General features: G+C 41.4%; 1 protein-coding gene across 3 annotated transcripts in view; it reads left to right on the top strand.

Moving 5' to 3' along the window:
* fcho1 (FCH and mu domain containing endocytic adaptor 1) overlaps positions 1–23383 on the top strand; it is a 65566-nt gene extending 42183 nt beyond the window's left edge. Inside the window, exons 7-27 of one of the 3 annotated variants that reach the window (XM_047586497.1) lie at positions 469–573; positions 2769–2867; positions 3500–3596; positions 3801–3918; positions 4034–4058; positions 7818–7878; positions 9810–10003; positions 10702–10726; positions 10825–10881; positions 11786–11837; positions 13294–13418; positions 13525–14673; positions 16775–16881; positions 17158–17374; positions 18388–18502; positions 18603–18758; positions 18832–18964; positions 19066–19262; positions 20707–20771; positions 21451–21618; positions 22758–23383. In XM_047586497.1, coding sequence (XP_047442453.1) covers positions 469–573; positions 2769–2867; positions 3500–3596; positions 3801–3918; positions 4034–4058; positions 7818–7878; positions 9810–10003; positions 10702–10726; positions 10825–10881; positions 11786–11837; positions 13294–13418; positions 13525–14673; positions 16775–16881; positions 17158–17374; positions 18388–18502; positions 18603–18758; positions 18832–18964; positions 19066–19262; positions 20707–20771; positions 21451–21618; positions 22758–22786 — 3294 coding nt within the window. In that variant the 3' untranslated portion in view covers positions 22787–23383. The remainder of the gene's footprint in view (positions 1–468; positions 574–2768; positions 2868–3499; positions 3597–3800; positions 3919–4033; positions 4059–7817; positions 7879–9809; positions 10004–10701; positions 10727–10824; positions 10882–11785; positions 11838–13293; positions 13419–13524; positions 14674–16774; positions 16882–17157; positions 17375–18387; positions 18503–18602; positions 18759–18831; positions 18965–19065; positions 19263–20706; positions 20772–21450; positions 21619–22757) is intronic. The other 2 variants (XM_047586498.1, XM_047586499.1) reach the window with 2 other exon arrangements.
* Positions 23384–23800: the final 417 nt, after the last annotated feature.

Consider the following 23800-nt stretch of genomic DNA (forward strand, 5'->3'; position numbering starts at 1 on the left):
CAGCACATTGAATATGTGTAATTTAAAGTATGTTTCGGTCCACAGATGTTTCCTGTCTAAGGATACGACTAATGAAACACGAAACTTCGTTCATGTGAAACATGAAACAATAATGAGAACGAAGTTTCCATCAGATTCAGGTCAAATGTCAAACTCCCCAAAATATTCAGTTTAGATTTGAGAAGCTTGAACTTGAGGATTTTCCTTGAAAAATGACTTTAACAAGGTATTTTTCTCAGTCTGTGTCACGGACCCTGATGTCTATGATCATTTAAATAAATTTTATTAGTTCCCGCTTGGTAAACGTTGGAAACAACATGAAAGCAGAACAGAATAGTGAACGCATTTGTTGTAATTGCAGTAAATTGTTCTCATTCACTTACAAAGCTCTTCATATTTATATCTGGTGAATGACAGTCGGTAGATTTAAGCCCGTTATTTTCCCTCTTTACCTTTTCTTCTCACTAGGCGGAGCTGAAGTCTAAGAAAGCGGCCGAGTCGTTCGCGTTGTGCATCGAGAAGTACAACCGCGTGGGAGGGGAGTTTGAGCAGAAGATGAGCGAGTCCGCCCAGGTCAGCGCTGACTCCAGCTGGGCCAAGAAAGGCCGCTTTTTTTTTTTCCCCCCTGCCTCTCCCACCTTCACATGTAGTGTTTTTATTGCTCCTTCTCCCGGGCTTCATCTTTCTCCAACTCTCCCCCTCACACGAGACCTACCATCTTATCCTTTCCTACCCTACAACTTTGCCTTCCCTTAAAAAAGGAAACCTCAGTCCCCGACTCCTGAACACCCACCCACTTGCACACATACGTCGCGCACCCCGCTCATTACCTTTAATCACTGCCTCCACACTTCCATGGTTACCGCTGCTGTTTCCATGGAAATCTTCAACAAATCCAAAACGAGTGCTTCGGTGTTTTACATTTGAAATGATGACTGGAATCCTTGTGACCAATTATCCCGTGTAATAGCTTTGAAGGGGGGGAAGCTCTGGTCATAATTAGGAAGAGAGTACGTGACGCGTGGGGAACAACATGTGTCAAAAGATTGAAGATGAAAAAGAGGAGGAGGAGGAGGAGGAGGAGGAGGACGGGTGATTTTTATTGCACATAAAACTGAAGGAGAGCAAATTATTTTATCAGATGATCTAGAGAAAATGGTTGTTTTTTTATGTTCTCAAGAAGAAGAAGAAGAAAAGAAACTAATGCACAAGAGTTTCTTTTTAATTTTTATCTATACACCAATGACAAGAAATATAAATAACATTGATCGTGTTGTGACAATTAAATGTTCTGCTGGTAAACTTTTGGACCTGGCATTCATTCATGTGGATGTTACTTAGACGTGTAGCACCCACCTAGACCAGACCAGACCAGACCAGACCAGACCAGACACCCCCACCCCACAGTAATGACACACACACAAAAACAACTCAAAAAACATGAAGAACAGCACAAGGTGTTGACCTATCCCCCAAATTCACTAGATCCCAAACTGATCAAGTATCTGTAGGATGATCCACAGAGGACCCTCCCCCTCAACCCATAGGACCTAAAGCCCCCCCCCCCCACTAACAACATCCTGTTTCCAGACATTACAGGACACCCTCAGAAGGTCCATGTCCATTCTCTGATGATTCACAGCTGTTTTGGAGACCTACACAATATTAGGAAGGTGGTCATAATGTTACGCCTGATCGGTGTAAAATGGTCCCGTCACATAATCTAAATTACATCCTGTAAAACGTGTGCAAGTTTCTCCTTCAATGTGCCGCATGCTTAGTTTCAGAGGCTGATTTTAAAAAAAACTCCTCCAGTCTGATCCCGACTTTAATCAACTAATTGTTCGGGCTCCGTCCTTAAGCTCCACTCGATGCAAACACACACACTGCACAGGAGTTTGTTTTGAAACTAAAAGGATTAGGTGTGAAAGCATCTTAAAGAAATTGTTATTAGCGCGCCGCTCCGAGGATCCCGGGAAGAAAGTGGTTTTACTTTCACAGAGAGGACCTGCAGCAGACCTGGTGAAGGCTGAGAGCAAGAGGGTGTTTTATGTTCGCGTCTCCGTGCCCAGATTTTGTCTGAATAATTGGAGAAAAGGAGGCTGGCACGACTCCGCTCACAAGCTCGCTCCTCGAAACCGAAGCCAGCGCCACTATATCAAGACAATTCCCCTAAAGCAGACATCGACAAATGAGCTGGCTGCATAAAGAGTGGGATCAAACCTAAATACTAAATCCTCTTGAATTATCTCTGGTTTAACAACCTGGCAACCCCGGCTTCTCTTCGGCTGGCTGCCTGCCTCTCTGCAGCTCAGCTCTGTCGAAGTCTATTTTCACTTTACGTACTTTATACTGTGGGCGGAGTTTTAAATTTATTGGATTCTGGTGTTTGTTTGAATGCACCCGTAACGCACACACACACAAAAAAAAATCAACCTCAGCCATAAAAACTGAAATAGAACACATAAAAATAAAAAATAAAAATAAAATTACACACAATTAAACCTGACAGACAAACTTAAATGTGCAAATTTATGCTGGAAACTTTATTTTCTTCGTGGTTAATTTTGCATCTTTTCACTAAAGAAACTAAAACTGCCCTAAAGTGGATGCTTTGATGTTATTTAGTTGGTTTTAAAACAGATTTAATCAGCACAAGAATTAAAATGCAAACCACAGGACACAGGACTGTGTTAGGTCTTAGATTTTGGTTTATTTATTTTTTTTCACTGTCTTTAATTATGTTTGTGTGTTTTTTTTCTAAGTAGAAGTTTCAGGAAATCGAGGAGTCTCATCTACGCCAGATGAAACAGCTGATCAAAAGTTATTCCCATTCCATAGAAGACACACACGTCCAGGTGGGACAGGTATGTCGACATTCGCCTTTGCAAGAAAAGAGATTCTTTAAGTATATTAAGATCATCTTGTGACAATAGAAAGTTTTGCTGGGAAACTTTTGGACCTGGTATTCATTCATATGGATGTGACTTAGACATGTAGCACCCACCTAGACCAGACCAGCCCCCCCACCCCACCCCACCCCATAGCAATGACACCTTGAAGACACCACGGGACACCCTCAGAAATCTGTAATGAGTCACAACTGGGAGACGCAGACAATGTTAGGAAGGTGGTCGTAATGTTATGCAACAACCTGCAGGTCTGAAAATTTGATTTGAAAAAACTGCAGTTCCTCTAATGACCACTAGAGGCTTTCTTCTTTTCCTCATAGTCCTTCCATGTTCAAATGTTCTCGTAAAGGCGTAAAGTGTTTGAGTTAGTCAGCAGTCGGGCTGAGAGTCCTTTGGGTTAAGACATACAGGTCCACCATCTTTAAATACGATGCACGGCTACTCATCCACGCGATCATTCAGATTATAACACACATTATGTACATCTTTAACCCTTTGTGCTAGTCCACGTTTTCCTTCTGGTTTGTGAATGTTACAAGATGTTTGTGTAAAGCTGTATTGAGTAGTTCTTCTCTTCTCTGCTGCAGGTCCACGAGGAATTCAAGCAGAACGTGGAAAACATTGGCATCGACAACCTCATTCAGAAATTCGCCGAGCAGAAGGGAACGGGCAAAGACAGGCCAGGTACCGTGCATGAGCTCTCCAGCAGGAAGGGAATGGAAGCGTAAAAACACGTAAACACACAACATTCAGCTGTTGGGCGACAATCAGCATATGACGACGCCCACGTTCAAAGCAGTGTTGTTGTGGAGGCTGAATAATTCAAAACTACATGCGGATGCTGTTTATGTGTTTGCGTTGCTTATTTTTCTGTCCGGCCGCCTGCAGCTCTGGTTGGATTCGAGGAGTACATGACAGCTCTGGCACCTGAAGGAATGAAAAAGAGTCGAACAAAAGCCTTCAGGATCCCCGGCCTCGGCAAGAGGGATAAAGAGCCAGACTCTACGTGAGTCTCAGATAATTATTATTTCCGTTTCTTTGCTCCTGTCGTCAGTCTGCGCTATTACCGAATAATAATAAAAAAATAATTCTGATGTGTGCTTCTGTTTTGAAATTCGCAGGGATTCAGCTGTGACGGATGCACTGGTGAGTAAATGTAACATCATTCAGACGCTGCAGAGCGTCAAGACTAAAATCTCAGATGTCTCTGCAGATGTTTAAAGTGCTTCTACTCTGTGAGTGTGGAAAGTAGGTGAGGGGGTACGGAGAGTGTGATAATCAGTGATGGTGTGGGGTTTCCCTGGTTTATTCTGGTACTTCTGGGAAGAGATTTGTGAGATAACGTAGCAGCCAGAGGGGGAAGTTCTACACACAGGATAGTGTTTGTTTTTGTTTGTGTGCGTGTCGATGAAAAAGGCTCTGGATGCTGCCGTCGGCTAAAAGGAGACATCTGATGTTTGTTAGAGACGAGATTTATTTTGCACGTTCACTGGCATTAATCATCTGGCTGCGATACTCACGATACCAGAGGGAGGTTATTTTAAAAAGGTCAGAATGTGCATCCGGATTGAACATTGTGATAGAAACTGTTAATAGAAAATAACGTTAAAAAGGGAAATTCCTTTAAGGTCCAAAAGCATGTAAATGATAAAGGTGTTTTTTTTCAAACTCAACCACTTATGAGGGAGATTTTATTTTTATTTGTCTATATCTAAAGACATGAGCCCTATTTGTACGGGATTAGTTTTACCTGGGGGCCTCTGGTAATTTAAAATAATCACGGAGGTCGTCTGCGATCTTAATCCCGTGTAAATCGTCCAAACATCTGGTCGGTCCTCTGATTAAACTAATCCAGTGCGAATCGACATCTCTGTGATTTACGGTGGGAGGGAGTTTTTACTTTTTCAAAAATTTAGTTTGATTTGCGGATTTTTGTTTCTACCTCTTGTCACTTCATGAAGGATGAGCTGTAATTCAACGTTTGGACAGACGTTACAGCTCATAGCTGAGACGCCGCTGAACTATTTGCCCGTTTAGACGGATGAAATCATTAAATCGATCATTAATGTGTTCATCTATAAAGGTGGAGCTGATTTAAATCACCCTGTTGGTAATTTCTTCTTTTTTTTTGGTAAATAGTATCAAAAATATGTTTTTATCATCCATTATAATTTGCAAAGTAATTTAAACTGCCTCTGACACGCTGTGGGGTGAGATGGAAAGTAGCAGAGCCAAAGCAACACAACGTAAATCTGAGTACGAACGCGCCACATGAAACTCGGACATGGGTGGTAACATCTAAATCACAGGATGTCCTTAGGTAAAACTAATCCCGTGCGAATAAAATAAAATAAAATAAAATAAAAACATAGCTACAGTAGTTTGAGTTTCTTGAACATGTCCTTTTCATATCTAAATAACTGGTGTGGAGTTACTTGGAACATCCGTGTGTTGTGTCCACTTTAAAGTCATGGGACTGGTTTACCCAATTAATTGTCACCTACAATTAAAGGTAGGTGAATTTTAAATTAGACAACCAAGTTATGGCCAGAAACTCTAGACTTGGGTATGATTGTGTTTATAAGTGGATGATAATTGCTGTTTCAGTCCACCTCATCTGTTTAGATTTTTACATTTACAGTTTCTGGGCATCAATGGGCGTCATTGGAGAACTACTAATAAACCCAAATTATAGACGGTTTAGGCTTCTGCGTGACAGCCCAGACAACTACACAGACCCTAGCGACTGATTGTTTTGGATCAATAAAGATAAAACACATCGAGGAAAGGTTAACTGAGGAGGTTCAGAGATACAGACATTTGTATTTGTACTCGTCTTTTGCGAAAGTTTCAGCTGCTATTGTTGAAAGTGAAGCAGGAAGTAGAAACAAAAATTAAAATTTCCACAAAAATACAACTATGTATGGTTTGCGCTGGCGTAGGCTATGTACGTCTACGTGACACGGTACCTTAAAAGAGCCTTTAGTCTGAACAACATCCTCTAGTCATGTGAGTTTTCAGGTGAACTCCACCCACAGATCCTCTGAAATAAAAAATAACTCCCCACCGGTCATTTAGAGCTGAAGACGCTACTTGGATGATGATGAAATGTTGGCAAGAAAACTCAAACAAATCTAGTTGCCTTTGTTTTAGTTACTAGATAATGTAACAGGCAACAGCTGGTGTTGCTTATATCTGCAGTCATGAGCCCAAAAATAAAAAAAAACCTTGTGTGTTTAACGTACAGTAACTTGCTTGACATCCAGTAGCCCAAATTGTCAACGTTGAGTTTCTGCTTCACCAACTCTTGACAATAATATTTATCTCGTATCATCCAGATGTTTGACTTTCTTCTGTGTTTCATGGTTTATCGGAGCTTTAGTGTTTAAAATGATACCTGCAGCTGCTGAAAACTGGGTTAATGAAAGAATAAAAATAAAGGTGAATCTTAAGGACTTAACTCTTATGCAGTCCTCAAATTTTCTACCCTCTAAACACATTCGTGGCAAAAATGTGCAAAAAACAGCCATAAAATCCTCATGCATGAATATTTTTTTCTACGTTTTTTTGTCCCATAAATTTCTTAAACAACTTCAGCGTTGCTCAAAACCACCAAAATTTCAATAACACACACAGACACACACATTTGGGGTCACTGGTTCTCACATGACTCCATTATAATAAATGGGAAATTCACAAGAATTTTTTGCATCAACCTACAATGGGAAAATATCTGAATCTGATCAAATGCAGTAAAAAATGTCAAATATGACAATTTTTCTTCTAAATGAGGTGCTAATATTACAGAATGCATGGTTTTATAGTGGAATGACAGACAGATTAAAACATTTAGTTTTAATGGAAGTCAATGGGGCATATGAGGGAATATCTGACACTACATAAAAAAATACTGATGCAATCAAATCAAATTTATTTATAATCATTGATATGATCAGACTCTAATCACCACCAAAGTCCCATCCACCTACTATTTATTTTATGGAAAATAATTCAGTTTTTCTATTTTTTTGTTTAAAAAAAAAATTTGCATTTAGAGTTTACATTCTGAAAATTATTGAAATGTTGGTAGTTTTGAGCAGGTTTGAAATAGTTTAAGTGATTTATGGGGAAAAAAGAAGATAAAATATTGATGTATGAGGATTTTATAGCTGTTTTAAAAAAATTGACTAAAGAGAAGAGTTTCTGTAGAAATTCAAGCCACAACCTGAAAAAAAGTTGGAAAAAATAAGTACAAATATTAGGACATAAGGGATAAATTAGCAGCTGTTGGTAACATGAAATCAATCCAGTGTGTCTCTAACTATAGTGAAGCTGCAGCTATAATTAATTTTATTACACTATGATCCACTAACTAAACTTATCTCACCAGATTTTCTTTCACGATCTCGTGAAAAAAAAAAACCCACACACACGAGTATCTACGATTACGTCACATCAACCTGTTGATATCTGTTTACATTTTTTAATGAAATAACATCCACTCTCGGTCTAATAATAAAACTGCTCCCACGTCGGCTGGATGTTATTGCGTCTGCCCTTTCCTCGCGTGTCTCATGTTTAACTACCGCTCTCAAGACGTCTTGGCTCGATTAAACGATTCACTCAAAGTGCTCTCGCGGCTTTAATCTGAGCTCTCGGTTAAAACACGTTTACAGTTGTAGCGTTTTTGTCACTGACTCACACTCACGCGGCGTTTTTGCAGGGTTTGTTTATTCGCTCGCACACTCTAATGGAAACCTCTCAGCGGTGCATGTAGGCTGAAGTGCTGAGTAACACAGTGTGGTGAATGTCTCCCGTGTGTCAGATACGCGTTGTTTGTCTCTGTGCTGCTGACCCAGCTGGTGTCTGTCTGCTTCTCTTCTCTCCGTCTCTTCATTCATGCAGAATTCGCCTCTGGAAGTGGACGACGAGGGGTTTGTCATCCGAGCCGACAGCACACAGAATGATATCCTTTTTATTAAAAAAAAAAAAAAACAAAAAGTGGAGATTCAAGGTTGAAAATCAATAATACAGATGGAGAAGAAAATTACGAGTTTATGAAATCAAACAAACCAGATTTGAGGATTTTTTTTTGTACTTGAAGGATATTTTTGGTAATTAAATTAAATTAAACAAATTAACAAATGCATCACGCTTCAGAAACAAATAAAGCATCTTTTACATATATAAAGAAAGAAATATGTTACTTTATACATGTAAAACATGCTTTATTTGTTTCTGAAGCGTGATGCATTTGCTTGACATTTGCAAAAAAAAAAGGCTTTCGTTTGTGAATGATGCTTTATATTCTGAGTTTGTTTGTGAATGTGAACATGTTTTGTGTGTTTGTGAGGTTTTGGTGCAGTAAAAGTTTGAGTTTGACACATTTTTAGGCCTCAAAAAGAGGACATGTCCTGGAAAAAAGAGGACGTCTGGTCACACTGTTGTTGGACGTTATAAAGATGAAGATGGGAGTCGAATCGAATAGAATAGAATAGAATAGAATAGAATAGAATAGAATAGGTTTTATTGTCATTGTACATCTCGGTATAAAACAAAATTGGAGAGAGCGTCTTTCCTCCAGTGCAAGAACACAAACAAGAAAATCCTCTGCAGTGTGACAGTGACAGTGATAATAGTGATCAGGTGAGATCAAAACGTACTGAAGTAACAAAAGGATTATTTTAATGTCTGATCTAGTTCTTACAGATGTTACCAGTCTGAGTTACCAGAGTCCTTTGTTCCCTAAAACACACAGTTTTTGTCGCTGACTCTCTAATTAGGTCATAAACACTAGTCCACTTTGAGGAAATACTTTCTTTCATTTATTTTTATTTTTATTGCCCTTTTTACTCACCTGGTTGGTGTCCCATAAAATGAGTCTCTCTCCACTTCACTTTCTGTCTCTTTTCACTAACAGTTATCCAACAAAAGGCCAATAACTAAATACCCGAAGCGCTACGAGATCAGAAAATGTGCAGCAAAATGTATTTTTGATCAATCAGGATCTGGTTAATTTTCTGCCAGTTTGAAAATGAGCAGATTGTTGATTTTTTTAATTTAATTTTTTTTTCTAACATATGAAACACAACATCTGGCGAATGAAGATGAAGCAGTGTGAGAAAAACAGCTGGTGCCTTCGTAGTCATTCCATCCCTTCACCCTGAATCCCCACACATTTCAGATTCATGTTACAAATTTGACCAAATCGTGCGTCAGACCCCGTTTGCGGCGCATTAAACCACATCAGATCGCTGAACACGCGATGCAAAGACCCCTCTGACTGACACGGAGAAGCTTTAAACGGAGCGTGATCACTAGGTCGGAGGTGAGAGGCAAAGTTTAGCCAATTTCTCAGCTGAGCGATCTGCGTTCTTTGCCTCATTAGCTGCTGAGCTACGCGATAATAAGGATCTAGAGTAAACGCATCCTGCTCGTTAAGCGCGTGCCAGCGTCGGATATCAATCTCTAATCTAGTTCTTGACTTCTGTTATCGGACTTGACAGATCACAGATAAAAAAACTCCTTCCTGCTTTTGTCCTGGACCCATTGAGGTGCACGTGACTGAAGCATGTGCAGCAGCAGGAGGAGGAGAGGAAGGGTGATTGTGGGTGAAGGTGCGGCAGGAAGTAGCGATTCTGACTTTTTAACAGCTCTGCAGCATTTACCTGCAGGAAACTCTGCAAAAGCTTCTGCCTCTGCTTTTTGTTTTTCTAGCGTGACAGTTTGAGTCCTGCTGACATTTCAAATGAAATGAGAAAGTTCTCTCGAAACTTGAGCCTTCAGAGTCCTCAGAGGACAAAACAACACCAGTGCATTCACCTTCCTTTCATCTCGTCTCATCCCCCGTCTGCAGTCAGAGCTCGTTCTCCTTGACCCGTTTTTTTTTGCGCGTACGCTGCTCTGACGAGAAGGAGAACAACTTCTACTCTAGTGACTCAGACTTCGACGACGAGGAGCCCAAGAAGTTCCACATCCAGATCAGACCGGTGGTCAGCAGCAGCCGCAGCAACTCGGTCGCCACGGAGAAGGAGCTGAAAGCCACCGTGGGGGCGCTCACCCTGCCCCCCAAAAGAGGAGGCCGCCAGCAGGTGGTTGTGGTGTTTGTTCTGCAGAAACTAAGCGGCACGCGACAAAGTTTTCACCACATCTAATGAAAAGACGAAAGTAATGAGTGAAATGATTATTTTGAGGCAGTCACACACACAGAAAATACTTAATTAGGCTACTGAAAACCATTTATTTTCATTCTCTGATTCCTCATGAGAAATCCCCATATATATATATATATATATGTATCTGGTCAGATTCAAGTATTAGAATATAAAGTCTAGAGAAAAAATGACCTCTGCTTGTAGTTGGATAGAGACAGTTTTCTGGGAACAAAATCAAACTAACAGCACCTAAATTAAGTGTATGACTATGTTGCTGTTCCTCTTCCGTCCATCAGACATTTAGTTTGACCCAGACAATCTTTGCTGGAGCATAATTGATCCTTAAAAGAGCAAATCCAGAGTCGCACAAAACGAGGAGGAAAAGGAAGTTCAGGCTGGCCCCTTTCTAGTCCAAGCTCTTCACCTTATTTCCTAGTCTGAGCACTGCAGCCTCTAAAAAATACTGCAACCGCACCATTTATTTACTAGAAGCTACAGTAATGATTAAAACAGTCGGTCAGGTTAGAAAACCTGCTGCTGCTGCTTTTAATGTACTTCAATGAGATCAATAATACACATATTAAATATTTTATGAATGAATCCAGTGTAATGAACCCTTTCTTCCTCCCTCGTAGGTGCAAGGGAAGCGACATCTCTCCAGTAAGTTCAGTTCAGTCGTACCAGTTTTGACTGTTTCTCGTGTGCGTTTCGTTCATCTTTGCTCTTATGACTTAAAACCATCCGCTGCATCTCTGCAGGAAACTCGAGCGCCGCAGGAGTCCGATTAGAAGAAGGTGAAGCTGCCTCCCACAGAGGTGAGTCTCATCCAGTGTCTGGAATAATCAATAAATCAACCAACGGAAATTTAATAAATAATCATTTTTAAATTGAAAGTTACAAGTTTTCTGTCTCCAGATTTTTGCAAATGTCTTTTAGGTCATAATGCAACAAATAGTGCATTGCACAGAGAAGTAATTATTAGGAGCAGATAGTGAAACTGATTTGCCAGCTACGGCATTAATTCTGCATTTTTTCCTCATCAATACTACAGCAGCAATGAATATTAACCAACCCAGCGTTGTTTGTAATTTTAAAAGATTCTCACCGACACATTTTTTTAGCATCGGTAAATTATTTATAGCTCCGCGCCGCGTCCCCGACCTCTTCAGTCCCGTCTGTTTCCCCTCTAAACAGCAGATCTCTTCATTGGCCGACCTTCCTGCGAGCAGCCCCCGCTCCATTAGTCACTCCCGGGGCCCTCTGCTCGTGCTCCGGCTCGTGTTTTATCACCAAACAGGTTTGCTGGATGTCAGCGGGTTATAGTCTGGAGCGTGAGGCTACGAGCCTGCTTCCCTCCTGCAGCAGCAGCAGGGAGGGAGGGAGGGAGGGAGGGAGGGAGGGAGTCGGCCCCTCTTTAAAACCAGAGGCGGGTGGATTAACGATCGGCCGCTGATTAGAACCGGTTACTCTGCGGCGACAGCGGGCGGCGTCTGGAGCTCAGAGGGACCAGACTAATTGCTGGTATTTATCACAGAGAAGGTAATGGCTGATGGGTTTCCCCCCCCCTCTCCCACCTCTCTTTCTCTTCCACCGTCTTATCTCTCGGCTGCCGCTCTGACGAAGGACGACGTGCTGCTGATTAGACCTGAGTAGGGAACATCCTCTGCAGCGAGTCGCTGTTTCTCATTGTGTGTGTCTGTGTGTGTTGTGTCTTCACAGATGGGGAGCAGGACGGCCTACGCAGGTCCACCTCCAGCCCCGATCACAGCAGGTGAGCTGCCTCTGCCTCTCGTCTCCTTCACACGTCTTCATATCTGTCCCCGATGCGAAACCAGAAGGACACGAGATCTATTCGCACGGGATTAGTTTTACCCGAGGACGTCATGTGTTGGAGTGTAGAAATAAGTAAAATATTCTTATATTCAATCAAATCATCTTGTTTTAAGAAAAAAAATCTGCCAATGGGTTAAGCTTTTCTTAAAATAAGCACTGATTTCTGGTCTCTGAGCAAAATATAAGATGGATTTCTGTGATACAAGGGTTTTTTGCTTTCTAGAAATTCCCTTTTTGCAGTGCGCCCCCTACGTCTTTCTTTTTCCTGTGGTGAATTCAATTCAAATTCACGTTCCATTGTTGTGGCTCTGCTACTTTCCATAATGGATGATAAAAAAAATATGTTTTTGATACCGTTTATCCAGGGGAAGATATCACCAATGACCTTTCAGGATTTAAATCAGCTCCACCTTTACAGATGAGCACATCAATCATTGATTTAATTATTTCTTCCGTCTGAACGGGCGAATAGTTCAGAGACGTCTTGACTTTGGGCTCTAACATCTGTCCGAGCTTTGAGTTATAGCACATCCTTCGTGATTCTTAAGTGACAAGAAAAAGTAATATTTTCTTTACAAATCACGGGGTCTCCAGGTGTGAATAGGTCCATGTTCACTTTTCTTCACAGACCGACCTTCATTTTTACTTTTGGCCGTATTCTAGATTTACCTTTGTCACCTTGTTTCTTTCCCTCTTTGTTTCCTCTTCACCTCAGAAAGAAAGAGCTACAGTATTTTCCTTCTTCTTGAATGAATGAATGAATGAAAGTTAATTTGAACACAGAATAAAAGAAAAAAGCAAACAAACAAAGGACAATAATCATAAGACAACACTTCAAAGTAAAAAACATCAAAACTTTTTTATGTTCGAAATGAGTAGGAAGAAATCAAAGCTTATTAAACCCCTTCTCCTCAATATACACTATGCTAAGTTATAAAATAGTAATATTTATATATGATATAACACTATATAATTATAACATATATATATATACATACATATACACACATATACATGCACAAACGTAACTATACATACATAATTTTAGAAAACAGACTAAGGCACCAACACTTTTTATGGAGGAAAATAAATATCTAGCCTCATAAAGAAAACAGTGGGCGTCTGGTTTCAGGCCATTCATCAGGTTTAAGCTCGTGGCTGCACAGGATATTACTTTTAACCAGGACTTTTGACTGGTAGCGTGTGTAAAAGTGTAAATAACCGCAGGAAAACAACACTACCTCCATGTAACATTACGTCCCTCCATAAAGAAACGTTCTCCCCGTTATTTTTCACACACTCCTGAGCTTCCTCCTCTCTCTCCCCATCATCACCTCTTCTCTTCCCTCACCGTCACTCCTCCGCTCTCCCTAATTACCTCTCTCCTCCGTCAGGTTGAGTTCGACGGCGTCGGGCTCAGACAGTCTGTTCGGGCCTCCGCTGGAGCTGGCCTTCAAGTCCAAGAGCTTCGACAGCCGAGATCAGCTCAGAGAGCAGAGCGCGTTCGGTGCTTCTGACTGTAAGAGACGTTTATGCATCAAGGGAAACTTAAACTGCATATTTCTGTAGTTGTTGAGTCGTTTCCACAGTCGAATTTCATTCATTTATTTGTACGTTTCAAACAGACACTGCCTTCTCGTCCGACTCCTCTTCTCCTGAGAACGTGGAGGACTCCGGCTTGGACTCGCCTTCCCATCAGCCCCTGGGGCCGTCCCCCGAGCCCGTGGGCTGGGCGGCTTGGCCCCCCGTGTCCCAGAGCAAAGAACAGCCGCAGAAACTGGGGCGACCCGTCGACCCTTTCCTCTCCGCCTTCCGCGACCCCTCCCCCGGACGCGGCCCCCACCTGCAGGACGACCCCGCCGCCGCCGCCGGCGTCTGGTCCGTGGCCCCGTCGCGCCCCTCGCGCGTCCCCCCCGACGCGGACCCCTCGCTGGTGCGCTTCCCCGCGTTCTCCCAGTCGCTGCCGCCGCCGGAGGTGGAGTCGTCCGTGTGGAACTGCAAACACATCCCCCCCGAGGACCCGTTCCTCGCCGCCTTCGAGAGGAGCGTCGCCCAGGAGACGCTGAACCTGTCGGACGCCTGGGCGCGGCCCCCGCCCCGCGTCCCCCAGGAGGCCCGGGCGGTCGAGGTGCGGGGGGACCCGTTCGCCGTCCCCCTCGCCGACGCCAAAACCCTCCCGACTCCTTCCTCCTCCTCCTCCTCCTCGCCCTCCTCCAATCGCAAAGACAGAGACAGGAAACGGGACCGCAGCCTCCCGCCCCCCGTGACGTCCGACGACCCGTTTGCGATCACGATGATCGGCAGCCCCACGCATCAGTCCACGCTGGCTGCAGCGGGAATAATCGCTCCGCACAGCAGCAGCAGCAGCAGCAGCAGCAGCTGTGCCGGCGGTGGTGGCGGCGGCGGCGGCGGCGGCGGCGGCGGTGGCGGTGGCTCTGCCAACAACATCAGAATCGGACTCGATGCTAATACGAGCTCTTTACCATCAGCTCAGCCCAAGAAGGAGCTGATGCACTGGAACTCTGTCCACAACCCGTTCAGCGAAGGAGTCGGCTCCAAGACACAGGATGGAGGAGGAGGAGGAGGAGGAAAAGGAGAAGGAGGAGGTGCAGAGAGGAGGAAACACCGGCCGTCAGAAAGTGAGCCGCGCAGGAACGCCCCTCCTCTCACGAGGCATTCAGGGCCCCAGGAGGATCTGTGCTTCTCCACGGACAAAGATCAGGACTGTCTGGATCTCACCCAAATAACCTGCACCGTCAGCTCTCACAACAAGGGTACGGATCATTTATCCTTCTTTAAATCTCACATAAAACTCGGGCATAGATTTAGAACAATAAGTTCTTCATCAGGGAGTTTATAAAAGGAAGGTGCAGCTTCATCGTTCCTTATAAACTCCAATAAACATAAATCAGAGGACGAAAGGAACTGCTGAACTAAAGCGAACGACCCAGAACTAAAGCGCAGAGTCGCCTATTTTTACACAACACGTAGAAAAAGAAGTTCCCTCCTCTGCTCTGCAGAAATAATTCATTCCCAGGATCAGAGCTCTGACTTTCTAATAAAAGCAAACCTCTGACAGCGTCGACTTTTTAATTATTCAACACAAAAACCGAATCTTCCCATCGGCCTGGTTCACTTTTCATTACCGGCTCATTCATTAAGTTTGGCGATTGTTCCTAAAAGGTCGGTCGCTTTTGTGTCACCTCAACAATATAGTTTTGCTTTTCCCCTGAAGACAAAGAGCTGCATTTAGAAAGAGAACAGACTGATTATAGCTGCAGCTTTGGTCGTATTTATTATTATTATTATTATTATTAGTATTATCATTATTGTTGTCATTATTATTGTCATTATTATTATTATTATTATTATCATTATCATTATTAGGTGTAGCACCACACACACAGTAGTGTTGTGACTACTTTATTCTTTTTTTCTGCGAGAGACAGACACAGTTAGATTTTATTTATTTATTTAGCTTCAATAACTTCTCCAGATAGTTTCAAGATGCGTCAGAGCCTGAAATAACTAGAGTAAGAAACAGGTAGAGACAGAAAAGAAGCAGATCAATTCATTGATTCATCCTGATTAGGCATTTATGCTGCTGCTTAAACCACGATGGAAACTAGACATGATGGATGCATTCAAAGTATTAATTATAGAAAATGCTTAGTAATTATACAATTCAAGGATTTTTATTTATCATTCGCAAACCTACAGAAGCATGAGATGGAATGAAATGATGTTATGTACTATAGTATATAGGTAGTAAATATAGATAAAGAATAAAAGATGAATAAAAAGGACAAGATAGCATGAACAGCATGAGTTTGTGCAGAACAGCATGAGTTTGTGCGATTCACACAGCTCCACCAGAGCTCTAACAGTCTTGTCCCTCGGTCTGGTTTGGGGTCCCGGGGGGAGGGGGGACAAAGAGTCCATGTGCTGGCGTGAGTGATTCAATTCAAGATTCAACAAAGAACAAATATAAACCAGACACAGACATAAGAATAAGAGTCAAATAGAATAAAATAATCTTAAAAATAGAGTAAGAATTACAGAAAATAAGATACAGTCCAATTTAAAGTGTCTCAGTCCCAAAGTGTCCTCACTGATGGGGGGGTCCCATCAGTAAGAGAGGATAATAATACGAATGAATATATGAGATTTAAGCCGAACATTCAGGTGTGAACGGATAAAAACTATGAGCTACGACCACTGAGTAGGTGGGTAGATGATTCGTTTAGGACTGTGGCTTATAAATAATATTAAAAATGCAAATTTGATGGTACTTTTGTTGGTACGTTCGTTGCCCAATTACCCTCACCTACCAATTCATTAGGTACACGAGTGGAAATAAATCTAAATCTTAGCTTCACAGAGTTCATGTTGTTCAGTTTTATGTGGAAACATCGTCAGAGAGGTGATAATTAAACCGTGTGATCATCTTGGAAGAACTTGTTCCTGTTATTTAATCTGACTGACTGACTGACTGACTGTAGCAGGGTTAACGAAATAATAGAAATTTGTTTCTGTGCAACAAAATACACAATTCAATAGACAGTTTTTCCTCACACACCATCAATAGAATAGAATAACTTCACTGTAACATGAACGACAAAATTAAGTGCAGTTCATTGTAAAAGTTTAATAATAATAATAAAATATGTAATATATATGCTGAGACAGGAAAGACATCTCCTTCCCTCATCATGTCATATAAACTCATAGGTTGTGTTGAACTAATACTTGAAAGGGATTAAGTGAATAACTGTGTTTTCAGCTTCCGTCTGTGTCTTATTCCCCCGTGTTTCAGTGTTTCAGTGTTTTCAGATCAGCTTGGACCGACTCTGTCTGTGTCTGTTTCTTCCCAAGGATCCAAACATAACTTCAGGCAGGACACAGCTGAGGCGGCGGCAGCTGCTCCTCCCAGAGCGACCCGGACCAAGAGGTCGTCAGGTCGACTCAGCGGCTGTGAGAGGGTGAGTCCCGGTCACGTCTGAAACTGAACCACTCAGCTAACTGGATAAATTCATAGTCATGATAATAGTCAGTGAAATATTTATGGAATTATACATTTTCCCATGTTTTCTTCTCAATTCCATAGGTTTTAATTATATTAGAGACAAATAAAATATAGATTTAATGACTAAGAAGCTGCCTTGGTTTTTTAATTAATGCTAATTAGCCCGTGAGGCCCTGAAGCTGTAAAACTAATCCCTAAATCAATCGTTTTTAATCCTTGTTTTGTGTTTCAGTCCCGGTCTCTTTGCTCATCGCCGCTGCCGGAGCCCAGCCCTTCGCTCACCTCCTCCTCTTCCTCCAGCCCCAGCGAGTGGGCGCCTCAGGCCAGAGACGGCGAGTGGGGGGGTCAGAACCGAGCGGCCAGTCCTGCCAGGGTGGGACAGGCCTCACCGCTGCCCTACCAGCACCAGGACCATCAACAGAGGCCGTGTAAGACTCAAAGAAAAACAAGTAAACTAGCTAAATAATGTTCTTTAACAGCTTTAAAGTTTTTCTATTTAGGTTTTATATCGTTTTAGCCGCGTGTAACTTATTTTATATTATATATTGACTTTTAATTTGCAGAAATCAGTTTTAACTTTGAGTTTTTTTTATGGTGAAAAAGTCAGACATTCAAGGTGATGGGATACTTTCCATATAATCAATGTCATTTTGTGAGTCTAACATCCTTGGGAAGGAGGTTTATGGCACAGTAATAAATTATTCACTGAGTATTAAGGTGCAGCAGCAGCTTTATATCATCATTAATAATAAACATAAATCAGGAGACGAGAGGATAAGAAGATAAAAGTCTTATTTTATCCCAAAAACAGAAAACTTTTCCATTGACTTCCATTCTATATTTTATGTTTCCAGTCTTTGAATGAAGGAATGAAGTTTATTATTAAGGAAGTTTATGTTAAAAAGGAAAGGATCATCAAAAAATAATAGCAAAATATATCAAGATTTAAATAAGCAAACACAGTTGTAGCAAATAATGAGCAAAATAAATATTCTAACGATTTGTAATTTAATTTACATACGCGAAAAGGTAAAGTAAAAAAAATAAAAAATAAATCTTCCTTAAATCATTAATTAATGATATAATTTCACAGCTTCCTTACAGCAAGAAATTTACTTTATTTGAATATTTATTTAGTTATTGTCGTGTGGAATTTGTTTGAAATGTCCATTTATTTTGTTTTGTTGAGATAAAATAAACTTTCAGTTGCAATTTTAAGAAGAGAAATAAAAGGGGCTTTAATTTATTACAGAGAAAATGTAATTTGTAGTCAAATATGTGTTTTTTAACATGTGCATTCATTGCATAGTTTGTATTTTGAAGTTACATGCTACCTCAGAAACTCGTTATTTGTCTGAGGAGTCATTTCCTGTCGACTCGTCTGTTGTATCGTCTTTTTGTCTTTCCAAAAATGTTGAACTGCTCCTTTAAAGACGACCTGATCCATGTTCGTTCTCCACAGTGCATCTGTCCCGAGGTCCTAGTCCCATTTCCCTCAGCACGCAGGAGGCCTGGCCGGTGGCGGCGGCCATTACCGAATATATCAACGCCTACTTCAAAGGTGGACAACACCACCGGTCAGCGTGAGGCTCCATCTCCACATAAACGCTTATATGTTATTTTACGACTATGCTTTATAGTGGAACATGATTTAAATTCGCCTTCTTCTTTCTCCAGGTGTCTAGTGAAGATCACAGGCGACCTGACCATGTCCTTCCCGGCCGGCATCACGCGCATTTTCACCGCCAACCCCAACGTCCCCGTGCTCAGCTTCAGGCTCGTCAACATCTCCAGGATCGACCACTTCCTCCCCAACCAGAAGCTGCTCTACAGGTGAGCGTCCTCTTTCCGCTTTTGTTTAAATCCGTCCACTTTCCTCGTCGTCAACGAGCTTCCGTCTCTGCAGCGATCCGTCTCAGAGCGACCCGGACACCCGAGACTTCTGGTTCAACATGCAGGCGCTGCAGCTCTACCTGCAGCGGGAGGCCGAGCTCAACCCGCAGGCTTCCTACTACAACATCGGCCTGCTCAAGTATCAGGTCAGACGTTTTGAACATCCTCCTCGGGGGGGACGAACATGGGAGCAGCAGCAGCAGCAGCAGCAGCAGCTTTTTTAAAAACCCTGCTTATCCATCCTCAGGTGTCGTCCCAGGATCCGGGTCGGGCGCCCCTCCTCCTCTCGGCCGAGTGCCAGCGGAGCGGCACCGTGACCCGGGTGTCCCTGGACTACCACTGCTGCCCCGCCACCGCCCCCTCCACCCAGCTCACCGCCGTTCAGGTGCTGCTGCCGCTGGACCACAGCGCCACCGACCTGCAGTGTCAGCCCCCCGCCTCCTGGTGAGGAGGAGGAGGAGGAGGGAGGGGTAATGAGGGGTGTGACCTGAGAGCCATAAATAAACCATGTGTTTGCTGTGAAGGAGCAGAGAGAGTCTAAAATCAATCTGATCTAATTTAACTTCAGATTTAGAAATTTAAATCCTAATATAAATATTAAAGTAAAAAGCTGTACAACAAATGATCCTGGTGAATGACTTTAACCTCCCGAGACCCTGCGTCCTCATATGGGGACAATAGGCTTTAGGTTTTTGTGGGAGCTTCTTATTCTCCTTCACTTAAACCCGTTGTCCTCATAAGTGGACGTCTTTATCTGCCATCTAGTGGTAGCAAAGGGTCAGTACATCTGTCGGTGTAGAAACATTTCAGTAAAATCTAATGTTTATTAACTTCTCCAGTTTGATTAAATGCAAATTTAACAAATTCCATCGGTAGTAAAAAGTGTTAGCGTTGCTAATTAGCACGTACCCATTTGAGGACGTTGGGACTACACGTCCTGCTCCTTGGAGAAATTAATGGTACATAACAAATAAATGTGGAAATCTGGGGACATTTACAGTAATTAAATGTTATCAAGATGAAATGAAGAAACAGGGACAATTAAACATATTAATTTATTTTTCGGACCAACAGTCGCACTATGTGTGTTGAGAGGCGCTACATTTAAAATGGTCCGGTCTGAAACAGTGTCTCAAATCAAATCAAAAATTAAATACAGCAGTGTGTCATTATATATTAAAAATTCATATCATAATGAAAAAAAAAATACTGGTATTTGCCCTCAATGAAACTCAAGCTAAATTGAGTTTTCTGCACTAATTTAACAGATTAAATGAGTTTTCAATTCTTTCTAAAAGGTTTGGCAGGACTTTATTTAACAGGTTCCTTTCACAGTGGAGCAGGATTTATTTGTAGTTACGTTTGGTACAGATTCATTTTTATGTAGGAGGCAAATATAAGGCAGAAAATTAGCTAAATTTTCATAAAAATCTGTTTAATTCTGCTCCTTGTAGCAATAATGAAACAAACAAACAAACAAGTAGTACGAGATAAACGTGATGCACATTACATGACTGAAAACATTAAATGTTACACACAGTTACTGTTTTATGGATGTGGACGAGCACAGGGGCATAAAAGTGTCAGTGGGAGTGGGCGACTGTAAACCACAGGACAGGTGGATGAGTGGGAGGCGGCTCCAGACCACCAGGTGGTTTTATTGTTATGGCTGATCATTATTTATGCTCCAAAGACCTCAAGTCTCAGTTCATTCATTATCTTTATGTATTATATTTATTTAGGTTTGAGCTGCTCAATTGTGCCTGTTTTTTATATATATATATATGTGTGTGTGTGTTATTTTCGAAATTGTCAAGTGAATATATTTAGATTTTTAATAAATAAATGTGAAATTTGAAGAATAACTGAGAGACGTTCTCCTCCACAGGAACGCTGAAGAGCGTCGGCTGCTCTGGAAACTCCCCAATCTGTCCCCGACCAACCACAGCAAAGGTCAGAGCCCAGTTTCCTTCTTCTTCTTCTACTTCTTCTTCTTCTTCTTCTTTTAAATCCTTTTTGGAGGAGGAGTAGGAGTAGGAGGCTGGAAACAGACCGAGCGTCTTTGCCCCGTTTTCTCTCCGTTAATCAACCGATTAGTTTCATTTCATTAAAGCCGATGAAGCTTCACCGCCTCCTCCTCCTCTACGTCACGTCTGGATAAATGGAGAAATTTTAAACAGCCGAGGTGAATCATCATTAGCATCATTAGCATCATTAGCATGTGACCTCGTTAAGAAACGGTGAGAGATTTCTGGCTCTAATTCAGGATGATGCACAGGATTATTATTTTTCTTGGCGCTCTGAGGAAGAAGAAGCTATTCAGAGCTTTTTCAGTGACGGACGGGGAGAATAAAGGCAGGAAACTGAAGCTCTGGAAAGTCAGGATGACTCCGTCCTGCCCCTTTACGTTGTTGTTTTACTACATTTTGTTTTTTTCATGACTGAAAGGGTTAGAAGAAGAAGCAGCTTTACATAAAATACCGTCTGTAATTGATTAGAACAGAAGCTTAGATTCACTGTGTCTGTGGACGGGTTTGCAATAAAGTTTCTCTTGAATCTGACAGACTTGTATGTGTCAGCATGTATTTATTTATTTATTTATTTATTTATTTATGTGTGTGTGTTGTCCCAGGCTCGGGGACTCTATGTGCCAGCTGGCAGTGCCTGGAGGTCCCCCGCGGCCCCCCACCCAGCCTGGCCGTCCAGTTCGTGGGCTCCGGGGCGTCGCTGTCGGGGATGGACGTGGAGCTGGTGGGAAGCCGCTACCGCATGTCGCTGGTCAAGAAGAGATTCGCCACAGGTGACGGCACAACAGCAAACATCAGCCTACGTTTTTTAATTTAATTTCATCATAATTAAAGGATATTTAACTCGTGGGTTGGATCTGAACCTATTAAATATCTAAAAATTAGGGCTGGCAAGAACTTCACGATACGCATCGCGATACTTGAGTTGCGATACGATACATTATTGCGATATATTGAAATATTTTACATAGGTCACTGAGACATTTTAAATTTTAAATGCAGCTTAAAATACACGTTGTATATTTGTAGATCAGATGACAATAATAATAACTTGAGTCAAAAAACAATATTAAGCCAAATGATCTTCTACTTTTAAAATCGATATTGTATCAGGACAAAAAATATCGTGATTTATTGTCATATCGATGTTTTTTTCCGCCCTTAGTCGTGGTGTAACAGTTTATCGCAAAAGTGCAATGGAAACACTTTTTATTTTTCGCAATTTATATAGAACTTTTCATACATAAAAGATGCAACACAAAGTGCTTTTTGCTAAAAACTGACGTCCATCTTCCTCACAGTGAAGTCCCGTGAGATTATGAGATAATCACGAGACTTTACAAGAGTTACAGCTCATTCGCAAAAAAACACCTTTTAATGGAAACATGTACAAAGAGCAACATGAAATACTTTAGCGAAATTTCAAAAATATCACTTTTGTTTTACCATAAACTGTAATAGAAACGCATCTAGTGATAGAAACGTTTCCTCTTTTCTAGATAAAAATACAGATTCTTCATTCTTATCATAAACTAAAGGGCTGCAGATAATCTTCACTAGAAACTCAGACATTTATAAATATCGTTTCCTCTCACACATTCTCACATGTGCATAGTAAAGTAAATTATGAGCTTATCATTGATTAAACAAGTAGTTTTTACACTTGAACAAATATGTTTATGTGTTAAAATATTTAAAGTCTGATTTTAGCTGCATACTTATTGGACACGTCTACGCCGATCAGCCACAACATTAAAACCACTAACGGGTGAAATCTGGTCCCAACAGGTTTAAAAAAACTAATTACAAACATGCTCCATTAGCCCGATGAATCTACACAATATTAGTCACAAAAGGAATTGTTTTGACGGCCTGAATGTTTTATTTTCTTCCCTCTTCTCGTCTCTGACAGGGAAGTACATGGCCGGCTGCTCCTTGTGATCTGTGTGTGTGGATCGTTTTCGGATTCGTGGAATCGACCTTTCGTGGAGAACTTTGCACTTTTTTTCTGAGTCGAGAGACAGAAACACCAGGAGAGAGACTTTAAAAAAGGAAAAAGAAATTAAAAAAAAAAAAAGGAGGCCTCCCTTTAGACCTCTGCCTCGTAGGACAATGTGCACTTATTCTGACCAAGCCTTTTCTTCTTCTTCTCCTTCTTCTTCTCTCCCTCTAATGCGAGTCGTGTGTTGTTCATTCAGTCGTTTCCAGGAGGAGCCTCTTTTCTTTTTCTCCCTCTCTCCGCTCACATCGTGTTCTGTGTGCCTTTGTATCAAGAGACTGCAGACGAAGCTAGATGTCAAAACTTCTCACAGAGACGAACGAAGGAGGACGGACAAGAAAAAAAAGGAGTGTGCGAATTAAGTTGCCATGGAAACTAGGACTTTTTAAATTGTGTAAATAATGCGTCTCCAGATCATCCTTCTACCGAACCTTAAAAGAAGAATAATAATAATAATAAGTTTGTAAATCTGACGTTTGTTCCACTTAGAGGTTTTGTGATGTTGATATTTGATAAAAATAAATGTGCTCATGTGCTTTTTTGGTTTACAACAATTTATTACACATTGTGACCAAGTACAAAATACAGCTGAACTATGCAGTTTATTACAGACCGTCATCTGTCCTTAGGCTAGTTAAAGTGTAGTCAAGAACAGGTTTAAAAATACACAAAAATAAGGGTTCAGTATACTTGTAAGAAGAACCTAGTTCAATAAAAAATAATCCTCCGCCAAAAAATCTAAAACAGCCTTACAAAACATTACAAAGTACACATAGAAAGGATTTTTTTTTTTTCTCCAAAGCACTTTAAGGCAAATTACTGTGACAGGCACGAGTTACAAAAAGCCTTAAATAACTAAATGATCCGAGAGGGAAACGAGGCGTGGGGAAAAAAAAAATAAAATAATAATAATAATAATAAAGGAACCGAACCAATTTCAACACAAAGTCCATCAA

This window comes from Mugil cephalus, chromosome 6 (genome assembly GCF_022458985.1).
Source record: "Mugil cephalus isolate CIBA_MC_2020 chromosome 6, CIBA_Mcephalus_1.1, whole genome shotgun sequence".
In the NCBI taxonomy this organism is placed as follows: Eukaryota; Metazoa; Chordata; class Actinopteri; order Mugiliformes; family Mugilidae; genus Mugil; species Mugil cephalus.